Source organism: Falco rusticolus, chromosome W (genome assembly GCF_015220075.1).
Source record: "Falco rusticolus isolate bFalRus1 chromosome W, bFalRus1.pri, whole genome shotgun sequence".
In the NCBI taxonomy this organism is placed as follows: domain Eukaryota; kingdom Metazoa; phylum Chordata; class Aves; order Falconiformes; family Falconidae; genus Falco; species Falco rusticolus.
Genome location: NC_051209.1, coordinates 23,083,005 through 23,105,942, shown reverse-complemented (window position 1 = coordinate 23,105,942; position 22,938 = coordinate 23,083,005). Strand labels below are relative to the sequence as shown.

Sequence of the window (22,938 nt, the reverse complement as noted above, 5' to 3'; positions counted from 1 at the left end):
TGTCCTCCAGGACAAACCTGAGTGGCAAAAGTACTGTGGATTAGTACCCCCTCGGGATCCTATGGTACTAGCACTAGAAAGAGTGCGGGATTAACATCACCTGATCTTTGATTATGGCTCTAGAAAAGGACAGGAAAAAAAACCTGAGACCTAAACTAGAAAGATGTTCTTGTTGAAATGTTTGTGTTAAAAAGCTCAGGTTGTGGTTCCTTCTGTGGAGCAACCAGAATGAAACACGTTGTAAGATAAAAACTTGTACTAATGTATGTAAAACCTGAGGCGGGGGTGGGGGTGGGGGTGGGAGGGGTGGAGAATCAAAGACCTTGTGAAAGTGTTAAAGTATTGGGGTGAGTTTGTACAAACCCCCGTACCCCCTCGAAGGTGCGACTGAATCATGCTGGGATGCATGGCAGGGTGTTTGTTATTTGCCTGCGAAGGCATGATATGTAAGAACACAGACTTAAAGCAACAAGTAGCAGATTTGCATTCAGGGTAAGAAAGAGTTAAAACAGAAGTGCTGTTGCAGAGGCAGGCTTGTGTAACCTGCAGAGCAGGAAGAGCATCTCCTGCCCCGAACCCTTCTGATGGTGAGGAGGAGGGGGTTGCTATTGCTGACAATTGAGCAGAAGGACCTGACAATGTCACCCCAATTGCTGCAGCATTTGCAGTACAACAGGACCGGTAACGGCCCCTTTAGAGTAGGCAACGGGTCTGACGAGAATAAAGGTGAAACTTTGATGGGAAATTTAGATGCTTGAAAGTTGGTTATGAAAGATTTGTCAGGATGATCTAATAGGACTAGATAAAGGTTCGAGTTACTAGGTAAGCGTGATATAGAAAAGTTGATAGAAGGAACAGGGAACGTGTACAGAAGGTAAGAGAAGAAGAGCTGGGTCGTGCTAAATTGGTAGAGGAGATGAGGCAGAGACAGGAGGAATGTCAGGCAGAAGTGAAAGAGTGAATCCCTCTCCTATGGGATCGGATCACTGTGCATATTGTAGGGAAAGCGGACACTGGAAGCAAGATTGCCCTAAGCTAAAGAACCATCAAGGGGTTCTGGTGAACTAGGGACTAGGAAAAATGAGGTGGAATTTTAGTGAATACAAAACCAACTTATTTGTTAAACTTCAGTAAAAAAAAATAAAAATTGTTACAGTTGTGGTAGCTGCTGGCCACCAGGAAAACATCCTGAAACCTTTAAAGTACAAACTAAGAAAACAAATAAGAATGCCAAATTCACCAAAATCTTTGTTGGGATGAGATTTATTAGAACATCTAGACGTTTAAAGAAGGAGAAATGAAACTAAAAGTTAAAAATGATCAAGTAATTGAAATATTGAGCTTATCTTTAGTTCAACAGAAAAGAGGAAAAGAGGACCTCCCTGAAGTAAAAGAATTTTTTAACCAGGTGCATCTGAAAATAAATTCCAGGAAAGGTGAAAAATGCTTTCCCTGTTACAGTAAAAATGATAAGGGGGAGGCTTGCCCAGTTCAGATAAAACAATATCCCTTGGTCAGCAAGGCTGTGGGGGATATTGGCAGAAAAACTAAAATAAAATACACTCTCTAGTAGTTCTACTAATGTAAAACTGTGTGCTTTGCCATGACAGTGACTTGTTATGGGATGTGCAGATGAAACTCTGCATTGACAACGAAGTACAAGGAATAAGGTTGGTCAGGTGCCTCCTACCATAGTCAAGGGCAAGACTGGGTTGGCCTCTGTGTTTGCCACCAAGAAGAATCTTGAGCTCCGCTGTTGGCTGCAACCCAGTAGGCGTTGAGTGGTGGGGACATATGCCATGCCAGACCTTGATGTGAGGAATGGCCCCCTCTGTTATAAGAGGGTCATCCAGGAAGAAAGAACATAAAAGAAAGAACATAAGATGGCCCATTGAGGCACTGATTTGGAAATTGGAAACTGCCTGGCCGACCATGAGGCCAGACGAGTAACAGAGGAGGTAGGAAAGGAGGAATTATCCTTAACACCAGACGATAAAATCCAAACTGTAAGTACAGATCAGGAGCCAAACTATTCTAAAGAAAACTTAAAGGTAATTCAGGACATGAATGATAAAATAAAAATAAATAAGTGGACTTATTTAAGGGATGGTCGTATAGTGGTACCATCCAATTTAATATGGGCCACAGCCCTAACAGAACATAATAAGACGCATTGGGGAGCTGATACTTTATATAAAAGTCTAAATCAGAAATTGATAGGGTGAAACTTGTATACTGTAATAAAACAGGTGACTCAGCAATGTGAAATGTGTTTATGCAATAATCCCAATACAGCAAATAAAATAAAACTAGGGAACATTAGTAGAGGAAATTATCCAGGACAACAGTGGCAAGCTGATTTTCCGAACTCCCAAGAAAAAGGGGGTACCAATATTTATTAGTTATGTCTGATATGTTTTCACGTTGGCCAAAAACCTTTCCTTGTCAAACAAATAAAGCAAGAGAGGTAACGAAGGGATTGTTAAATGAAATTATCCCCCGCTTTGGGCTTCCGGCAACAATCTCTTCCAATAGAGACTCACACTTTTGTGCCAAAATAGTACAACAAGTGAGTACAGTATTGGGAATAGATTGGCAATTACATACTCCTTATTATTTCAATGTTCTGTTTGGTGCTGTCGAAGAATGATCAGAAAGCATAATGATCAGAGAGCATAATGATAGTTTTTAGAACAGGGGATTGAATAATGAGCTACGTACAATGAGTGATGAATGGTATACTACTTTTTTAGAAAATGATGTGCTTATATATAATTATCCAAAGTTGGGAGGTGTTCAAGGACCCTTATTGTCAACATGATGAATACACCAAGACCCTTAGTGTCAGCACCACGGATGTACTAGACACAAGGTCCTTGGATCCGTTATCTTTATAAGGGCCATCTGGTCCTAAGTTTCTGTTGTGTATATAACGCTACCTAAACAAGGAATTTGAGTCATGCTCATTAGTCTATCGAGGAACAGAGTCTGCGCAGAAACAAGAAGGCAAAAAAGGTTCACTGGAGGAAGACCCCTGATCTTCATCCTGAAGACCCCCAGACGACCTCTCCACAAGGACATTGCGCAGGAGCGAAATATGTAAATGAATTCCCGGAACTGTAATGAATATGTAAATGATTTCCCGACGGAAACCATAATTGGTGGGATACTCTCTTTGGCTGGTCACCTTCTGCAACAGGAATTCTTAACGCTATGGTACACCCCATTGTGATCTTATTGACCAGTTTAGGAATTTCCTTAATACTAACCATTATGTTATATTTGTGGGTTTGGAGAATGTTTAAAAGGGTAACGCTTATGTATGATGCTTTATATCATTTGGGAAGACTGCTTAAGTAAAAGAATTTACTTAGTTTGATAGAAAAGGGGGGATTGATATGGAGAAATAGTGTGAAATAGGGACAATGGACATTGATCGTGATTCTATATGTCTGCTCAAGGAATGTGGGCATGGTGACTGGTCATGGGTGTGGTGTATGGTCACATAGTCACACAGCTTTGAGGAGACACCTACCCTTCTTCCTCTATCAAAGGGGCTATTTATAAAAAGGATGAGAAAAGGATGAGAGACGTTCCAATGTTATCTAGAGGAAGGGAGTGCTAAGTCTTCTTGCTGGAGAAGATCAGATGGCCACAAGGACATGAATCACCTACAAACCTGCAAGACCACCACATTCCAGGCAAAGGACAGATAAGCTAATTAACATACGAAGCGAGAGTAAGCGGGTTTAGGTAACGAATATGTATAGGCGTCAACTGAATATTCATTTGTTTTATTGTATAAATGTGAGATGGTTCATCACTTTGGGCATGCACGCTTGTGGAGGAGCGATCCCCCGTGCATCTGCGCGCAATAAACATACCTACTTTATAACTTTCGAGTTATAGAGTTTAATTCCGTATGTCATAGCTATGTAACTGCATGAATGATTTCTGCCCTGAGCCTGGTGGTGCATACAGCTGTGGTTCGTGTCCAGGCTCAGAGATGCAAATATGGGCTTCTCTGTTACGGTAAAGTGTCTCTGTTGCATATATATATTTTAAAAAAATAAAAAAAAAGAGGGAATGAAGGGAATGACCCCAGAGGCACGTTCAGAGAAAGCATGCTATGTTTTGAACTTTTTGACTGAACCAGTTCTTGTTTGGTGTGCCCTTCCTTGAAACTGTCTTGCAGACATTGTTGCAAAAATGTGAATGCATGTGGGGAATTAAGAATCTTACTGAAAGCCTTGATATTTGGGATAATTGATTACCTCTGTATAATGTTAATCCAAAAGAAGTCAATATTGTTTGCACTTTGAATGTCGATAATTGTCTTTCTGCAGATGCTAATGTAGTAGGAGGCTATGATGGGAATGTATTGCAGCGGTTCTTCTCGTATCCGGTGTAACAGAAGGGAAAGCATTAAAGAATTAAATCACCTTGTTTGGTAGGCAGTTAAGAATGTGAGTCAAAATTGCCACTGCTTTTTGTTGTTGGTTCAAGGACATGGCTGTGAGGATTTGGATGGTATGTGCTGCGTGGATTTTAGGCGCCCCATTGCAGCAACATGTTATCAAAATCTGAGAAAATTTCAGCCTTTTTTTGGCATCCATTCACTCAATTGGCAGTATTGTTTGTTTGCTATTACCTTGGTTGCTGTCATGTTTGCAAGGGCCCTGCAGAACATGACAAACCTGGTACTAGCTGTTCAAAAACAAGAAGGGGAAATTGTAAAATTGTACGGAACAGAGACAGTGGGTTGTTTTGACATTGATAATGTGCAGCTTTGGCCTTGCTTTGACGATGTGCTGCTGCGATCCTGCAGCAAAGAGGTAAATAACTTTGAGGGAGTATGAGAAGAAACTAGGATGATACAGAAACGAAGGAGGAATGTGATCTCATCTCTAGAAGATAAGGAAACAGCATGAACAGTAGAGAATAGCCTATAGTGAACAGCACTAAGGAAAGTGTTTTATGAATTTGACTGATCACTCAAACTCTATTCATAAGCAGCTTGCTGACTTAAGAAAAAAATATACAGGCCATAAAGATTGAGAATGTGTTAACGGACTGGCTTTCAAGCCTTTCAAGCCTTGGGTTAGGGGGCTGGTTACAAAATATAATCAAAGGAGCATTGATGGTATTGACAGTATTGTTGGTTTTAGTATTATGTGTTCCTTGTTTGTTTCAGTGCTTACAAGGAGAACCCATGTTTAAAACAAATGAGATTTGGATTGCTCAAAGACAAGAAGGGGGAGATGCAGGAGGGGGCCTGGAAATCAGGACCATAAGTAACAATCAGTTAGCTGAAAGGAATGTGCTCGAGCTTGTAGGCCACAAACCCTGTAATGTGAATAGATAACAATCAACAGGATGAGTCATGCTGAGAGAAGATAAGGGAATGAGGAACAGAGGGGCCAAGGAGAAGTAACGCCTTGCTGTTAATTGATGACTGTAAAAACTTACTTAAAGTGTCCTTTGTTTGTAGTTAACCAATCAGGGATTGCCTAGTATGTAATGCTTAGCTTAAAGAACCAATCTGTTTAAAGCGCGCAGCTTCTGAAAACATATAGAAACTCGTGTTTGTGTACAATAAATCGACATCTTGCTTGCATCAAGCTGTGCCCCGTCTCTTCATTCACCGCAGGAAGGACTCATGTTGGAGAAGTTAGCAGAGAACTGTCTCATGGGAAGGACCTCATGCTAGAGCAGAGGAAGAGTGTAAAGATGAAGATCTGACGTACGGAATTAGACTCTATAACTCAAAAGTTATAAAGTAGGTATGTTTATTGCGCGCAGATGCACGGGGGATGACTCCTCCACAAGCGTGCATGCCCAAAGTGATGAACCATCTCACATTTATACAATAAAACAAATGAATATTCAATTAACGCCTATACATATTCGTTACCTAAACCCGCTTACTCTCACTTCGTATGTTAATTAGCTTATCTGTCCTTTGCCTGGAATGTGGTGGTCTTGCAGGTTTGTAGGTGATTCATGTCCTTGTGGCCATCTGATCTTCTCCAGCAAGAAGACTTAGCACTCCCTTCCTCTAGATAACATTGGAACGTCTCTCATCCTTTTCTCATCCTTTTTATAAATAGCCCCTTTGATAGAGGAAGAAGGGTAGGTGTCTCCTCAAAGCTGTGTGACTATGTGACCAGACACCACACCCATGATCAGTCACCATACCCACATTCCTTGAGCAGACATATAGAATCACGATCAATGTCCATTGTCCCTATTTCACACTGTTTCTCCATATCAGAGCAGCAGAGACAACTTGTGATGAACTGACCATAACCCTTATTCCCTGTCCCCCTGTGCGGCTCAGGGGGAGGAGGCATTGAATTTGAGTGCAGTTAAGCCTGGGAAGAAGGGAGGGGTGGGGGGAAGATGTTTTTAAGTTTTGGTTTTATTTCTCATTATCCAACTCTGATTTGAATGGTAATAAATTAAACTAATTTGCTCAAGTCAAGTCTGTTTTGCCCATGATGGTAATTGCTGAGTGATCTCCCTGTTTTTATCTAGAACCATGAGCTTTTTGTTATATTTTCTCTCCCCTGTCTGGTTGAGGAGGGGAGTGATAGAGGAGCTTTGGTGGGCACCGAGCATCCAGCCAAGATCGAACCACCACACTCCCGTATCTCACCTGGTAACCATCTCAGTTCATGTGAATACTGTGACTTGAGCTGTTGCATCTGTTCCATGCAACACCTCAGAGCTTTAACAGCATCCTCTGCAGACACACCTGCAGGGGCTTGGGGATCAGACCTGGTATTCCCAGTGGGGAGGGTCTCTTCAAGATCTTTAAGCTAGTTTTCAGGACAGGCCCAGTACAAGAGACAAAACCTTAGAATTCAAAGGCCCTAGCAGGCAATAGCTCAAAGAGGCAGAGCTCTGCCTGCTAGCCAGTTTTACTAGGTCCCTTGATTATACAACAGCAGCAGCTGTTTTCACAGTATTTACAAAAATTCATCTCTGAATGTGTAATCTTGGCAATGCCTTGGTGGTTCATTGTGTGAAAACAGGTTTTCAGAAAACTAGTGTAACCATCACATATCTAGGAGTGCCTTACCTCATAGTAGTTACTAACATGGCCTTTGCTTTTCTTCATTAAACTGCCTTTATCTCGACTCACAAGTTTTTCATCTTCTATTCTCCCCCCTGTCCCGCTGAGGAGGAGGAGTGAGAGAGAAGTCTGGTGGGCACCTGGTTGCTGGCCAAGGTCAACCCACCATACTCATTTCACAAATTAAATTTCTACTGTGTGCATCCTAATAAATGAGTAGCCATGCGCACGGCTGTAGCAAATTTATTTTGGAATTGAGGTCCATGTAATTGCATTTCTGTCTTGGTAAAACCCTAGGATGTACATAGGAGCTTTCTGAATCCATGAGTGAATTTCAGAAGATGACTTCTTTATTGGAATGAACTGTGGGGCATATAGTGCCACTACACATTTGTTTGACAGTTACTTCTTTATTGCTTCTAGGTGAAATTCATGAAACTTACTTATAAAGCCCTGGGCCTTAGACTCTCCAGTAAGGCAGAGAGAATCAGAAAGGTAAAAGTGAGAAAAGTTGTGGGTTGAGATAAAGATAGTTTAATAAGTAAAGCAAAAGCTGCGTGCACAAGCAAAGCAAAACAAGGAATTCATTCACTACTTCCCATTGGCAGGCAGGTGTTCAGCCATCTCCAGGAAAGCAGGGCTCCATCACGTGTAACGGTTACTTGGGAAGACAAACACCATCCCTCCCTTCCTCCTTATTCCCCCGCTTTATATGCTGCGCATGATGTCATATGGTGTGGAATATCCCTTTGATCAGATGGGGTCAGCTCTCAACTGTGTCCCCTCCCAACTTGTTGTGCACCCTCAGCCTCATCATCCACTTGTCTGCCAGGACTCCCCGGTTCTTTTCTGCAAAGTTGCTTTCTAGCCAGTTGGCTCCAACCTGTCCTGTTGAATGGGGTTATTCCTCCCCAGGTGCAGGATTTGCTTTTGTCTTTGTTGAATTTCATGAAATTATCAGTTCATTTCTCCAGCACCAATATTCCTGTTGCCTAGCTGCTTTGTGGAATGTTTCTTGTGTACAATTTTTTAAAGTATTCAAACAGTAATTGTGCTTTTAGCTATATCATTTAAATATATACCTGCCAAAATACAGGAGGGCACTTGGAAAAGAAATAGGGTTATAGGGTTGCATACTGGAGATCATGGTTTAGGTCAAGTAGACCATCCACTCTGAATTCCTTAAGTCCCTTTGGAATGTTTTTCATCCTTCAGTCCCCCAAGGATAATTTGTTTCCTGCAACACTGGTGAATGCTTTTTAGGAGTGACTTCTACACTGACATGAAAAATCCTATGGCATATTTTTGCATTTACTTAAAACTGCCATGCCATACAGCTGAGCATAACGAACGCTAGGGAGGTTTGTATACCTTTGTAAAGTGCCTCTGCAAAATCCTAAATTGCTGCCATTTTGGAGCAAACGGGACCTCATCAGCCTTTGAACCAACAGAATACTTTTCAAGCCTTTAGTTTAGAAATATTGTGATGTCATAAAACCAGCTTTATCTGTTATCTAACCTCCTCCATGCACTGCAGTTTGTAAGTAATGCTCTAAAATATCACTTTTAAATAAGTGACAGATTCTGAGGCCACATTTATGGATTATGTTTCTTCAGATTTTACTTGTGAAATTTCACTTAATGCATGGGATAGCACAATGGAGCTTTGTTTTTAAACAGTCTGTAATGTGATCAGAAATAATAAAAACATTTTTCATGGGCTGTATACAAAAGGTAAGAGTCTGCAGGTTGCAGTTTGGGAGTACCTGCTCTAGATGAAGTAGCTTCTGAATTAACTCAGGTTTGCTCATAATTTAAAACTAGGTCAGAACCTTTAGAACATTTGGTTTCCACCATCTTATGGCTATATCATTCTTGTAAGCTTATTTCAAATCATTGCTCTGACAGTTGTGCAAACATCCCTATTTAGAGTGGTAAGAGACTGAGGTTGTGCTTGTTTTCTAAAACCAAAAGACATATTTGAATACTTCACCAATAATAAGCGGCTTAGTTAATCTAAAAACTGATGTAAATGAATTTGTTTTGGACAAAAGCCACTCTTGGTAACTTTCACCTCCTGCAAATATGGTGCCAAGTATTTGGTGGAAGCTTAGCAGATCTGTTTTCAGTGTCTGTACTTGGTCTGTTAGCTTATCAAACTGTTATATGTTGTACAGTACTTTCTGAAAATGCAAATGTCAGATTGGATTAGTTTAAAATTAGGTCAGTTGTCAGTATCATTTCCCACTGTCTTAGTGCTTACCCTATTCTCTTCCATAAATTTCATACAGGGTGTTTGTTCCCTTTGTTCTTACTTTAATAGAATACATGAAACAAAGAAAAAGAACAGTTCTTTTGTCTTGTAGCTGCAAACATTGTCTGAACATTCCACAATGATGTAAACTTATTTTAACCTAATGGATTTACTGTGGAAAAAAGTTCAACTTGTGGATGTTGTCTACCTTGGCTTCAGTGAGGCTTTTGACACCATCTCCCATAACATCCTCATAGGTAAGCTCAGGAAGTGTGGGTTAGATGAGCAGACAGTGAGGTGGACTGAGGACTGGCTGAATGGCAGAGTTCAGAGGGTTGTGATCAGCGGCACAGAGTCTAGCTGGAGGCCTGTAGCTAGCGGTGTTCCCCAGGGGTAAATACTGGGTCCAGTCCTGTTCAACTTATTCATTACTGACCTGGATGAAGGGACAGAGTGTGCCCTCAGCAAGTTTGCAGATGATACAAAACTGGGAGGAGTGGCTGATACACCAGAAGGCTGCACTGCCATTCAGCGAGACCTAGACAGGCCAGAGAGTTGGGCAGAGAGGAACCTAATGAAGTTCAACAAAGGCAAGTGTAGAGTCCTGCACCTAGGGAGGAACATCCCCGTGCACCAGTACAGGCTAGGGGCTGACCTTCTGGAGGGCAGATCTGTGGAGAAGGACCTGGGAGTCCTGGTGGACAACTAGTTGCCCATGAGCCAGCAGTCTGCCCCTGTGGCAGAGAAAGCCAATGGTATCCTGGGGTGCATTAGGAGGAGCATGGCCAGCAGGTGGAGGGAGGTTATCCTCCCCCTCTACCCTGCCTTGGTGAGGCCACATTTGGAGTGCTGTGTCCAGTTCTGGGCTCCCCAGTTCAAGAGAGACAGGGAACTGCTGCAGAGGGTCTAGCAGAGGGCTATGAAGATGATTAGGGGACTGGAACATCTCCCTTATGAGGACAGGCTGACAGAGCTGGGTCTGTTTAGCCTGGAGAAGAAAAGACTGAGAGGGGATCTTATCAATGCATACAAATATCTTAAGGGTGGGTGTCAAGAGGATGGAGCCAGGCTCTTTTCAGTAGTGCCTAGTGACAGGACAGGGCAACGGGTACAAACTGAAATACAGAAAGTTCCATCTGAATATGAGGAAGCACTTCTTTACTTTGAGGGTGACAGAGCACTGGAACAGGCTGCCCAGAGAGGTTGTGGAGTCTCTTTCTCTGGACACATTCAAACCCCACCTGGACGCGATCCTGTGCGACCTGCTCTAGGTGAACTTGCTTTAGCAGGAGGTTGGACTAGATGATCTCCAGAGATCCCTACGAACTTTGACCATTCTGTGATTAGGTTTATGAAATATTAGAAAATCATTTACTGAGAAGCTGAAGTAAATCTGCAGTCTGATGCTGTTCCCATTGAATTTGAAAGCAGAGTTCTGAATGAAGTGCATAATAGGGTATTTTGCGTCACCTTTGACATAGTGTTTGCACTGTGGAGTTCTGACTCAAGATTTCTTTCCTTTCTGTTTTTGACATGTGTTTGGTGTTTTTTTTCATGTGTGAGATCCATCATTGTGTATAGTTTCTAGTTTTGTCTGGAAAAGAATCTGATTTTGGGGAACATTTACAATTGTTTATCTGGGTAGTTAAAAAACCTAAAAATAAATCCTACCAGTTGTCCTGGTTTCAGCTGGGATAGAGTAAGTTTCCTTTGTAGTATCTGTAGCTAGTACAGTGCTGTGTTTTGGCTCTGATGTGAGAACAATGTTGATAGGACACTGATGTTTTTAGTTGTTGCTGGGTGATATTTATACTAAGTCAAGGACTTTTCAGTTTCTCAGGCCCTGCCAGCAAGAGGGCTGGAGGGGCACAGGAAACGTGGAGGGGACACAGCCAGGACAGGTGACCTGAACTAGCCAAAGAGGTATTCAATAACATATGATGTCATGCTGAGTATATAAACCGGGGGAAGAAGAAGGAAGGGGGGGACATCCAGCATTATGGCGTTTGTCTTCCCAAGTAACCGTTATGCGTGATGGAGCCCTGCTTTCCTGGAGACGGCTGAACACCTGCCTGCCCAATGGAAAGTAGTGAATTAATTCCTTGTTTTGTTTTGCTTGCATGCGTATGGCTTTTGCTTTACCTATTAAATTGTTCTTATCTCAACCCTCAAGTTTTACATTCATTTCCAATTCTCCTCCCCATCCCTCTAGGTGAGGGGGGAGTGAGGAAATGGTTGTGTGGTGCTTGGTTGACAGCAGGGGTTAAACCACAACACCAGTGTGTGCAGAAGCTGTTGTTCAGGATATGTGTGCTATTTCTTAATGTCAGTGTCAATTAATTTAATAGAGAGCCTTCAGTATGAGCCAGTTCCGATTGCTTTTGCAATAGCCTGGTAATAGCAAACTACAGCATATTTCTCTGTCTAAAAAAGATTATTAGAAATGTGAAAATGTTTGGTTTTGTTTGTAAATAAGTAACAGAATCTAATGTTTCACTGGCCGCTTTCACACTAGTTTAAATCTGGTAGACTTAAGTTGTGAGCATAAACATGAAATGCTGAGTGTGTCCATGATTCAGGCTTGCTTTCTCCAATTCCTAATACTAATTAGTCATAAATCTTTACCTCTAAAGTGTTACCCTGTATTCCTGTAATACTGTATTTCTATGGGTAGCTTTGTGTTGAGTTTGCAAGGCCTCAGGACTGAAGTTTGTCAGGATTGCTCTGTCTGAACTTTTCTTGATCTGCCCATAGCTTTGTTTTAACTTGGTTTAGCTGTAACAGCAATTTTTATAATTGATGAGGTGTCTATGAATAATATAAATTTCTTTTGTTTATCTTTGCATGGTGCCACCATGGTTTTATGATTCTAACATAATAATGTAGTGTAGAGAAATACAGGCCTGGTATGATAGCTGGGGCCTTGAGAACTGGAGACAGGATGCAGTGTAGAGGAGTACAGGCATGAGATGATAAGAGATGAGTCATGCACAGGCCCATGGCTATAAACTCACCAGTGGTCAGTTAAAGAAATGCAGACCTGGAGCTCAACAAAACTGATTTTAGGGATAACAGATAATATTGAAATAGTACCTAGCATCTGTAAAAAGCCACCATATATAGTACATTTGGATGTAACCGGGAGCTGTAGACCAATGAAGAAAGATCAAAGATTGTAAAAGCATGTTAGCAAACATATACAAATTACCCTGAATGGATCCTGTAGTCAAGAAGCAGCCACCAACATGAACACCATGTTCTTCCTGGTGAAGGACTCCAGATGCTGACAACTTGCTGTAGCACTCCCACCACCACCCCCAGACTGAAACCACTAACTTTAGGCACAAGAGGAGCAGTGGAAGGATGAACACACCACCAGGAACAGGGCTAGAAACTAAATTGTTATACACCCATTCCTTAAACTTTACTATTATTCTTTCTTTTTCTGTAACAATTAGATCTGGACTAATAATGGTTAGACTGTTAAGACTTAAATTATATGAACAATAAATTTTTGAATATATATATTTTTTAAAAAAAGTGTGCTTCCTTTTTTACTGTAAACAAGATTTTGAGCATAATAGGCCCTTGCCCCCTCGCAGAACACCTGTTAATTATCTAAGAAGAGATGTTCATCTTGGAAGTAAAAAGGATATCTTCCAGCAGGGTGATTCTTGCATTTCTTCAACAAACAGGTCCATAAGATCAAGTCTTTAGAGTCCCTGGGTTTATCTTTAAACCGACTGCAAAGCAATAGAATGGTAATGATACTTATTTTCAATTGTTGTCACAGTAATAGTACATAAGAGGTTTTCATGGGATTGGGATGAAATATATTTGGGTATAAAGCAGTTAGAGCTATGCCACAATGAGAGACAGGACACTGCTTGATGCAAGCAAGATGTCAATTTATTGTACACAATCACGAGTTTATATATGTTTTCAGAAGCTGCGCGCTTCAAACAGATTGGTTCTTTAAGCTAAGCATTACAAACTAGGCAATCCCTGATTGGTGGTTAACTGCAAAGGACACTTTAAGTGTTTACAGTCATCAATTAACAGCAAGGTGTTACCTCTTCTTGGGCCATCCCTTCCTCTCTCAGCATGACTCATCCTGTTAATTGTTATCTATTCACACTCCTTGTCCTCCCAGGGTTTGTGACCTACAAGCTGGAGCACATTCCCCTCAGCTAACTGATTGCCACACATGGTCCTAATTTCCAGGCCCACTCCTGCAGAGTTACAGTAATACTGCTTCATGATAAAAGACAATATCAGGTGTTTATGAAGTATATTATCTCCCCCATTCTTGGAAGAATGAAATGGTATAGAAATATCTTTATGAAGGTATCACAGAAAATTCTGGTCTCCAAATGTATGGGTGTATTCACATAGGAGGAGGTGTAGTTGGGGGAAGAAGGGCTCAGTCATATATAACTTCTATTTTCTTTACAGGAAAATTTAACATATTTTTGTATTTGGGATTAAAGATTGCATGCTTTGGGGTTTATGATTCCATGTGTGTGAGACCATTAAGCAATTTGTATTTAAATTCTTTAAATCTGAGAAAGTTGGAATAATAATGGGTGGGTTTCTTTTCTTGCATCTTATACTGACTTTGCCTTGGAGGAGACACTCTCAATTTGTACTGCTGTAAATGAGGAAAGGCTTTTGGAGAGTGGGGGAGGAAACTGTTTCTTCAGAGTAATGTTTAAATGGGGGGGAAAAATCCTTTTATATACTCTTCTGGTGCAGATCTCTCTTCATTTATTAAAAACTGTTAAATGTGAAATTTCTTTTTTTTCCTTAAGCCAAAAAGCAAAGGAGGAAATTAATGTAAGCAGAGATTAATCCATAACTACTAATAAATTGAACCCTGTCATTAGTGTATAGATTCCTGTTTGACTTAAGAGTCTTTGCAAGTTCTTCTCTAACTATTTTCCATCTCTGTTTATTACATGCTAAACAGATGGCCCAGAAATTAGCCAAAGGCAGGAAGAAGGTGCAATACAACTACCATCGGCTTGATGTTATGTCTGTTCTTTTGTTTGCTTTGTTGGGTTTTTTTGCCTTTTTATTTTGTGCTTTGCTTTTCTGCATCCAGCAAGGCTTTTTTAGTTTTATTTCTGAACTACCATACCTGTTAACATTTCTCAGAAATCAATTGCCTTGTTTGTTATCATTAGTCATTGCTTATCATTAGGCATTTTGTGTTAGAAATAGTGTAAAGGTTGGATTTATCAAAGGGATACAGGTAGTACCGAAAATGCATACCAAAGAAATAGCACTGATGTGTCATAGGTTTTATTCTGTAAACTGGTAAAATAAAAAGAAAATGCTTTTTTATTCCTCTATATAGATTGATTCACAGCTGTGTCAAATAACAGAAAAAGTATAGACACTCAATTATATGCTGACTCATATTTTAGTAATATGATTATGGAGTTCTTAAATAGTTATCAGATTTTTTTAAAAGGCATTTAAAATTACAAGCATTTGCTTTTTGTTCACAAGGGTACGACTTCTGGAGGGAGTTAGCAGGTTAATAGTATGTTGTCTGACTGTGAAGACTCTTGCCAGAACTGCACTATAAGTTATTTTAAACTGCACCTGTGGTCCACATTTTTCTATTTTTCTGAGCAGCCACTGTTCTTAAGCCCTTGTATGGGAAGGGAGGTCAGAGTGTTTTTTATGGGATTTAAAATTTTACAAATTGCATCTAATCCACTTTCCTATCTAATACAGGGTTTCCAGATCTTTTTGTTTATCTTTAGCTTCTGCAATGTAATACTTTATTTTTAATTGCTGTTCTGGTGACTGTGTCTTGTTTGTGATCTAATATCATCATTATTAAGGCTTTTACCTAATGTTATTGACTCTATTCCATTTATTTGCAGGCTCCAGAAGGTGAATCTCAACCCGTGACTGAAGTGGACCTCTTAATTTCTACACAGAGAATAAAAGTATTGAATGCAGACACACAGGTATGGACAAAGAAGCACCTTTGCCAAGTCAGACCTTGTCAGTGTTATAATAATAGTCCTTTGAAATAAACCTTCATCTACCTGCCAAAATTTGACTTTCAGGGGGTGCTGTCTCTTATAGTTCCCTCTAAGACTTCCTGGTCAGAAATCTATGCTCAAGAACCACGTCACACATGGAATTAACCATAGTTATCTGACTGATTTGGCAGGTATGCTAATTGCAGTCAGCCCAAAAGACAAGAAGCTTTCTTCACATTATACAGCATTCTAGGCAGTCTAGTACCATAACATGACAAGTGCCAATTGTCCCCAGACAAGCCTGAAATATTTGGTTGTGATAACTAATTTGAAGGCCTTAGTCCTCAGCATGTTGTGCGTGTTCAGGCCAAGATACCAAAGTCTTTGTGTTCTTTTCCACAGTAACTTTCATTTTCAAAATGTGCTTTTTTTGGTTTGCTTTTTCTGAAAGTGAGTCTGTTGGATCCTCGGTACTTCCTTTCATACGGGAGACTTTTGTCCTTTTTGAATACATTTACTTAATAAAGGTGTCATACTGTCATTAATCTCTTTATAAAACACCAAAAGTGCAATAAGAATTTGTTTAAAATAGCATCTGATGCCATTTTTCCTATCCTCCAGGAAACTATGATGGATCATCCTCTAAGGACCATTTCTTACATTGCAGATATAGGGAATATAGTTGTTCTGATGGCTCGTAGACGAATGCCACGATCAAATTCCCAGGATAATGTGGAAGCATCTCACCCCTCCCAAGATGGAAAAAGGCAATACAAAATGATTTGCCATGTCTTCGAGTCTGAGGATGTAAGGATTTTTTTATCTTGTGATTTTTCTAGGAGAAAAAATGTGAGCACATCTTGACAGGCTTGAAAGTCTATACCAAATGGCCCTGTTTGGCTTGTTTGTTAATTGCATAGGAATATTTCATCTAAGTAGCAGAACTTGCTTTCTCTTTGCATAATGGAACCCAATGTTTTACTTGTAAATTCAGTATTTATAAACTCCTTTTTTTAAAAAAACTAAATGTAATACTTTCCTAGAGACAATGAGGAGCGGATTCTAAAAGAACACTGTTGCCATAGCTTATATATACCAGCTCAGGATCTGTGAGAGTGAGCATCCATGAAAGCAGCTTATTTTCATAGGGAGCTTCCATTCCCTAGTGTTGCCACAAGAATTGCTGATATATGACATAAAGGGGTGTTCTGGGGTTTTTTTTTTGTTTATTTGGTCTTCCTTTTGATATGATGATGGAGTTCAGAAGGAGTAGCTGAAATTATTTCCCACACTCAGTATGATCCAGTGGTGCCCAGTGACAGGACAAGAAGCAATGGGCACAAATGGAAACACAGAAAATTCCACTGAAACCATAAAACACACTTTTTTACTGAGAGGGTGTGGTCAAATACCAGAACAGGTTGCTCAGAAAGGTTGTGGAATCTCTATCCTTGTGGATATTCAAAAACCCAACTGGACACAGTTGTGGGCAACCCGGTCTAGTGGACCCTACTTGAAGCAGAGGGCATGGACTAGATAACCTACAGAGGTCCCTTCTAACCTCAAGCATTCTGTGATTATGTGATTTGTGATTATTTTATGATTCTTGTCCAGGACACAAAGCTTCTTTTAAGGAGGCCATTAAAAAAAAGACCTTTATAAACTTAAAACTAAAAATTAAAACAGAATAAATAGTTCAAGTTGGAAGGAACACACAATGATCATTTAGTCCAACTGCCTGATCATTTCAGGGTTGACCAAAAGTTAAAGCATGTTGTGAAGGACAATGTCCAAATGCCTCTTAAACGTGGACAGTCATAGAGGATCAGCTACCTCTCTAGGAAGCCTTTGCCAGTGTTTGACCACCCTCTTGGCAAAGAAATGCTTCCTAATGTCCAGCCTAAACCTCCCCTGGTACAGCTTTAAACCATTCCCACACATCCTGTCACTGGATACCAGGGAGAAGAGATCAGCACCTCCCTCTCCACTTCCCCTCCTCAGGAAGCTGTAGAGAGCAATGAGATCACCCCTCAGCCTCCTTTTCCCCAAACTAGACAAACCCAGTGTCGTCAGCCGCTCCTCATAGGACATGCTTTCCATCCCCTTCCACCAGCTTTGTTGCCCTCCTCTGGATGCATTCAAGGACCTTAACATGTTTTTTAAATTGTGGGGCCCAGAACTGCACACAACACTCAAGGTGGGGCCACACTGGTGCTGAATACAGAGGGATAATCACCTCTCTTGACCAGCTGGTTATGCTGTGTTTAATGCATCCCAGAATGCGGTTTGCCCTTTTGGCTGCCAGGGCACACTGCCTGTAGAGGAATGAAACTGGGTTAATTAGCATTGATAATATACAACTGTGGGCTGGCTTCAGGGGCAGTGGGACGGCTGATGTAGATAAGGTGCAGCTGTGGCTGGTTAAGTTAAGAAGTTGGGCAGCCAATGAAGAGAGAGAAGCCAAGGAGGAGAGAGAGTGCCCTGAGTGAGGAGAGACTAGGAGAAGGCAGCAGAGGGACTGGCATGAAGAGTATGTTGGTATGAGATGGTAAAAAGACCTTGTTGCAGCTGGCTAGTTTGGAGAGTGCTGCAACAACTGCTGACTCATATTGCGCCTCCTGTCTACCAGCACCCCCAGATCCCTTTCTGCAGGGCTGCTCTCCAGCCACTAGTCTCCCAATCTACACTTGTGTCAGGCATTACTCTGTCCCAGGTGCAGAACCCAGCATTTGGTCTTGTTAAATTTCATGCCATTGATAATTGCCCAATGTTCTAATCTATCCAGATCCCTCTTCAAGGCCTCTTGTCCCTTGAGAGAATCTACAGCACCTCCCAGTTTGGTATCATCATCCACTAAGCTGGTGACCTTAATGTATAAGGATATCAAATTAGTTAGACAGGACTTTCCCTTTGTGACCCCATGTTGACTGTGCCTGGTGAGTGTGTTGTTCTTTAAATGCCTTTCAGTAGCACCCAGTATGATCTTCTCCATAATTTATGCAGGTACTGAGGTTAGACTATCAGGTCTGTGGTTTCCTGGGTCTTCCCTCATGCCCTTCTTGTAAATTGGAATAACTTTGGCTAGCTTCCAGTCAGTGGGCACCTCCTCGGATTCCCAAGACCTTTGGTGGATGATTGTGAGGGGGTCCTGCTATGGCATCTGCAAGTCCTTCAGTACTCAGGGATGAATCCCATTAGGCCCTATGGACTTATGAACATTCAGCTGATACAACTGGTCCCTTACAATTTCAGTGTCCACAAATGGAAAGTCATGGCTCCCACATTCATGGTCCTTCGACTTAGGGGCCTGGGCAGCCCAAGGTCTGTCAGTATTATTAAAGACTGAGGCAAAAAAACCCAAACATTGAATACCTCTGCTTGTTCTTCATCCCTATTAGTCAGATGACATCTTCAACAAGTATCAGTCCAATGTTTTCTTTAGACCTCCTCTTGCTATTAACATATTTTAAAAAGCCTTTCTTGTTGTCTGACACAACCCTGGCCAGTTTCAATTCTAGTTGAGCTTTGGCCTTTCATGTCTTCTCCCTGCAAATATGAACCATGGTTCTGTAATCTTCCTGCAAAGCCTGACCTCGTTTCCAGAGATCATAGTTTCTTTTTCTGCCTGAGTTCCAAGAGGAGTTCCCTGTTCAGCCAAGCTGGTCTTCTGCCCCACTTGCCTGATTTGTGACACAATGGGATTGCCTGCTCCTGTGCTTCTAAAAGGTGGTTCTTAAAGAGTGACCAGCACTTGTGGACTCCTAAGACCTCAAAAGCAGATTCCAAGATACTCTGCTAAATAGCTCCCTAAATAGCTTAAAATTTGCTCTCTTGAAGTCCAGGGTAGCAACTCTGCTGTCCTTTTTTCTCCTTCCACCAAAAAATTTAAACTCAACCATTTCATGATCGCTGTGGCTAAGACAGCCATCTACCATCACATCCCCCATGAGTCCTTCTCTATTCACAAGTCTAGGAGGGCATCTTTTCCTAGTTGGCTCACTGAGTATTTATGACAAGAAGCTATCTCCTACAAACTTCAAGAATTTCCAGGACCTGCTTGTCACAGCGGTATTATATTCCCAGTTGATGTCCGGGAGTTGAAATCTCCCATAAGGACAAGGGCTACCAATCCTGAATTTTCTCCTCATTGCCTATAGAATAACTCATCACTGCTTATATGCTGGCTGGATGATCAGTAGTAGACACCCACTACACCACCTCTTTTGTTTTCCCTAATCCTCACCCAGAGGTTCTCAGTCACATCTTCCCTAACTGTAAGGGCTGTATAATCAAACCACTCCCTTATGTATAGTGGGACACCTCCACTTCTCCTGCCCTGCCTATCCCTTCTCTACAGCCTGTAGCCCTCCATCCCAGCACTCCAATAATTGGACTTATTCCACCAAGTCTCACTAATACCAATAGTATCATAGCTCTAGGAGCTGACCAATGCTTCCAGCTCATCCTGTTTTTTTTCTCATACTGCGTGCATTGGTGTACAAGCATTTCAGATATGCTCCTGAGACCTTCATGCTCCCAGGAGCAGTGCAAATGTTCCCACTAGCATTGCCACCCTCAGGCAATGCCATGCCAACCCTTCGTTTACCTCCTGAAGCTCATTTTCATAGGGAGCTTCTATTCCCTAGTATTGCCACGAGGATCGCTGATATATGCCATAAACAATTGTTTTGGGCTTTTTTTGTTTGGTTGGTTTTCCTTTTGATATGATGATGGAGTTCAGAAGGAGTAGCTGAAATTATTCCCTTTCCAAAAAAAAGCCCGGTGTATAATGTTGGGAATTCCAGTAGAGTATCCTTTGTAATTACAAAGTCTCTTTATAATTCCTCAGTTGCTGTTTAAATCAGGTGATGGTCATCTTCCTCTTCATTGTTATCAATTTGGGAAAAATGCCCTCTCAGACAGTTGTGGATGTCCCATTCACACCCACTATTACACTCACCCACTGTGGTGGGTTGGCCTTGGCTTGCTGCTAGGTGCCCACCAACCTGTTGGAAGAAGGGTTCGCCGGAGTCAAGAAGACGCTCAATATGAGTTATGCATCTTGCTCAACTTTATTAGTTTCTAACATTACTTATATAGAACCGATACACATGCATATTCGTAAAGCAGAAATATAATTGGTTAGTAGTCTCTAAACACGCGTGGTTCTCACGCTCCTAATTATCATGACTAAAATAAGCATTCTATCCATGTAGCTAATTGTGTTGCTGTGCTTCAGCCTTGTAGTTTGTTACTCCCTATTTTCCCATACTGGTCCCTATCTTTCTTGGCCCTGCACCTGCTTTCCCAGCAGCTGTATCTTGTTACAGCCACGGCCTGTTGGCACAACATAATTACTTGGTCTCAGGATTCAAGAATAGCTCAAGGCTACCTTTCTTGTTAACTTCAGCACAGCAACTTCAGCACAATACTGATTACAGGCCTATTCTAATACCAGGCCTGGATTGTGCAGATCTTCAGAGATTCTAAGGCCATGCTTCTGCAGCCATTCTTCTACACCAACCCACTGTCTCACTCTCCCTCCTTGGCGGGACAGGGGGAGAATATAAGATTAAAAGCTTGTGGGTCAAGAGAATGGCAGTTTAGTGAAGAAAAGCAAAGGTTGCGTGCAGAATCAAATCAAAGCAAAAAGATTTATTCTCTACTTCCCATCAGCAGGCAATGTCCAGCCACTTCTTGGGAAGTAGGGCCTCAGTATGCGTAGCGGTTGCTTCGGGAGACAAATGCCTGAATAATGAATACCTCCCCTCTCCTCCTTTCTCTCAGCTTTTCTTGCTGAGCAAGACATCATATGATATGGAATAGCCCTTTGGTCAGTTTGGGTCACCTGTCCTGGCTATGTCCCTTCCCAACCTCTTGCCCACCCTCAGCCTACTGGCCTTTGGGGGCAGGGAGGGTTGGAGAGACAACCTTGATGTTGTGCCAGCACTGTTCAGCAGTAGCTAAAGCACTGATGTGTTATCTACACTGTTCTAGCTAAAAATACAAAGCCCAGCACTGAGGGCTGCTGTGGAGAAAGTTAACTCCATGCCAGCCAGACCCAAAACACCCACTCACACTAGCATCTTATCATCTGTTCTTACCCAGACCATTTTACCAAGTGTGGGTGCATGAGCACCCCCACAGAGGGCTGAGTTGTCTGTTATCAAACCTGATGTCCTGTCCTCACTAATTAAAACCCAAACATTTTGAGAAAGAAATATCAATGCACATAACTTGCTGATTTTATATAGTTTATTTTTCTTGAAAAAAACAGTTGGTGGACTGTCACAAATGGCGTTCCTCAGGGCTCAGTATACGGCACAATCCTGTTTAAAAATTTTATCAATGATCTGGATGAAGAAATTGAATGCACCCTCAGTAAGTTTGCAGATGATAGCAAGTTGCATGGAGAGTGTTGATCTGCTTGAGGGCAGGAAGGCTCTTCAGAGGGATCTAGACAGGCTGGGTCGATAGGCAGAGGCCAACTGTATGAGGTTCAACAAGAAGAAGTGCCAGGTCTTGCACTAGGGTCACAACAACCCCACACAATGCTAAAGGCTTGGGGAAGAGTGGCTGGAAAGCTGCCTGGCAGAAAAGGACCTGGGGGTGTTGGTCGACAGCTGGCCAAACATGAGCCATCCGTGTGCCCAGGTGGCCAAGAAGGCCAACAGCATCCTGTCCTGTATCAAAAATATTGTGGCCAGCAGGACTAGGGAAGTGATCGTACCCCTGTACTTGGTGCTGATGAGGCCACACCTTAGATACTGTGTTCAGTGTTGGGCCCCTCACTACAGGGAAGATATTGAGGTGCTGGAGAGTGCCCAGAGAAGGGAAACAAAGCTGGTGAAGGAGCTAGAGAACGAGTCTTACGAGGAGCAGCTGAGGGAACTGGGGTTGTTTAGCCTGGGGAAAAGGAGGCTGAGGGGAGACCTTATTGCTCTCTACAACTACCTGAAAGGAGTGTTAAAGGGAAATTTCACACAGATGTGGGCACCACTAGGCTTGCTTTAATCACAACTCGGAGTTGGGCCACCACCTCAGTAAGTGGCAGAGAACAAAGGGATGCAGCACAGCTTATATACACTTATCAAATCATTAGTCAGTGTCCAAAGTTTTTAGAAGTTTCCTTTGGTCTTGTCAGTTCTGTGAATCTATCATCTGACTCTGTCCCAGTTGATTCATCTATTCAGTTCCAGTGTCTGCCTTGGTTCCAAGGTCCTCCTCAGATCATGATCTTTCTGCCTGCTTTAACTCACACAATCCTTCAAGCACACTTAGTCTTTGAACAAGCAATTCCTATTCACATATACTGATTTTTTTTCTAAAAGCACCTGTGTTTCTGAGAGCACCTGTGCACACAAATTGATCATCTATTGTTTTTCTATTCTCCCACTGGTTAACTTGACTGGGTTTTAAACCAGCCTTGGATTAGGGCTATAGAAGAGATGAGGCCTGGTTCTGCCATTTAGTAGCTTCAGCACTTTAAATTTCTTAATTCAAAATACATTTTCTTTAACAGGAGATTGTTGGGAGGTAGGTGTTAGTCTTTTTCCTCCCAGGTAACAAGTGATAGGACAAGATGAAACAACCTCAAGTTGTGC

The 22,938-nt window shown here is 41.7% G+C and overlaps 1 protein-coding gene across 3 annotated transcripts in view; it reads left to right on the top strand.

Annotated features, from left to right (window-relative positions):
* The window catches only part of LOC119140857 (amyloid-beta A4 precursor protein-binding family A member 1-like), a 142,142-nt gene that overhangs the window by 104,088 nt on the left and 15,116 nt on the right, over positions 1-22,938 (top strand). For all 3 annotated transcript variants that reach the window (XM_037372491.1, XM_037372492.1, XM_037372489.1), the window contains exons 6-7: positions 15,230-15,316; positions 15,956-16,141. In XM_037372491.1, the coding sequence (XP_037228388.1) occupies positions 15,230-15,316; positions 15,956-16,141 (273 nt within the window). The remainder of the gene's footprint in view (positions 1-15,229; positions 15,317-15,955; positions 16,142-22,938) is intronic.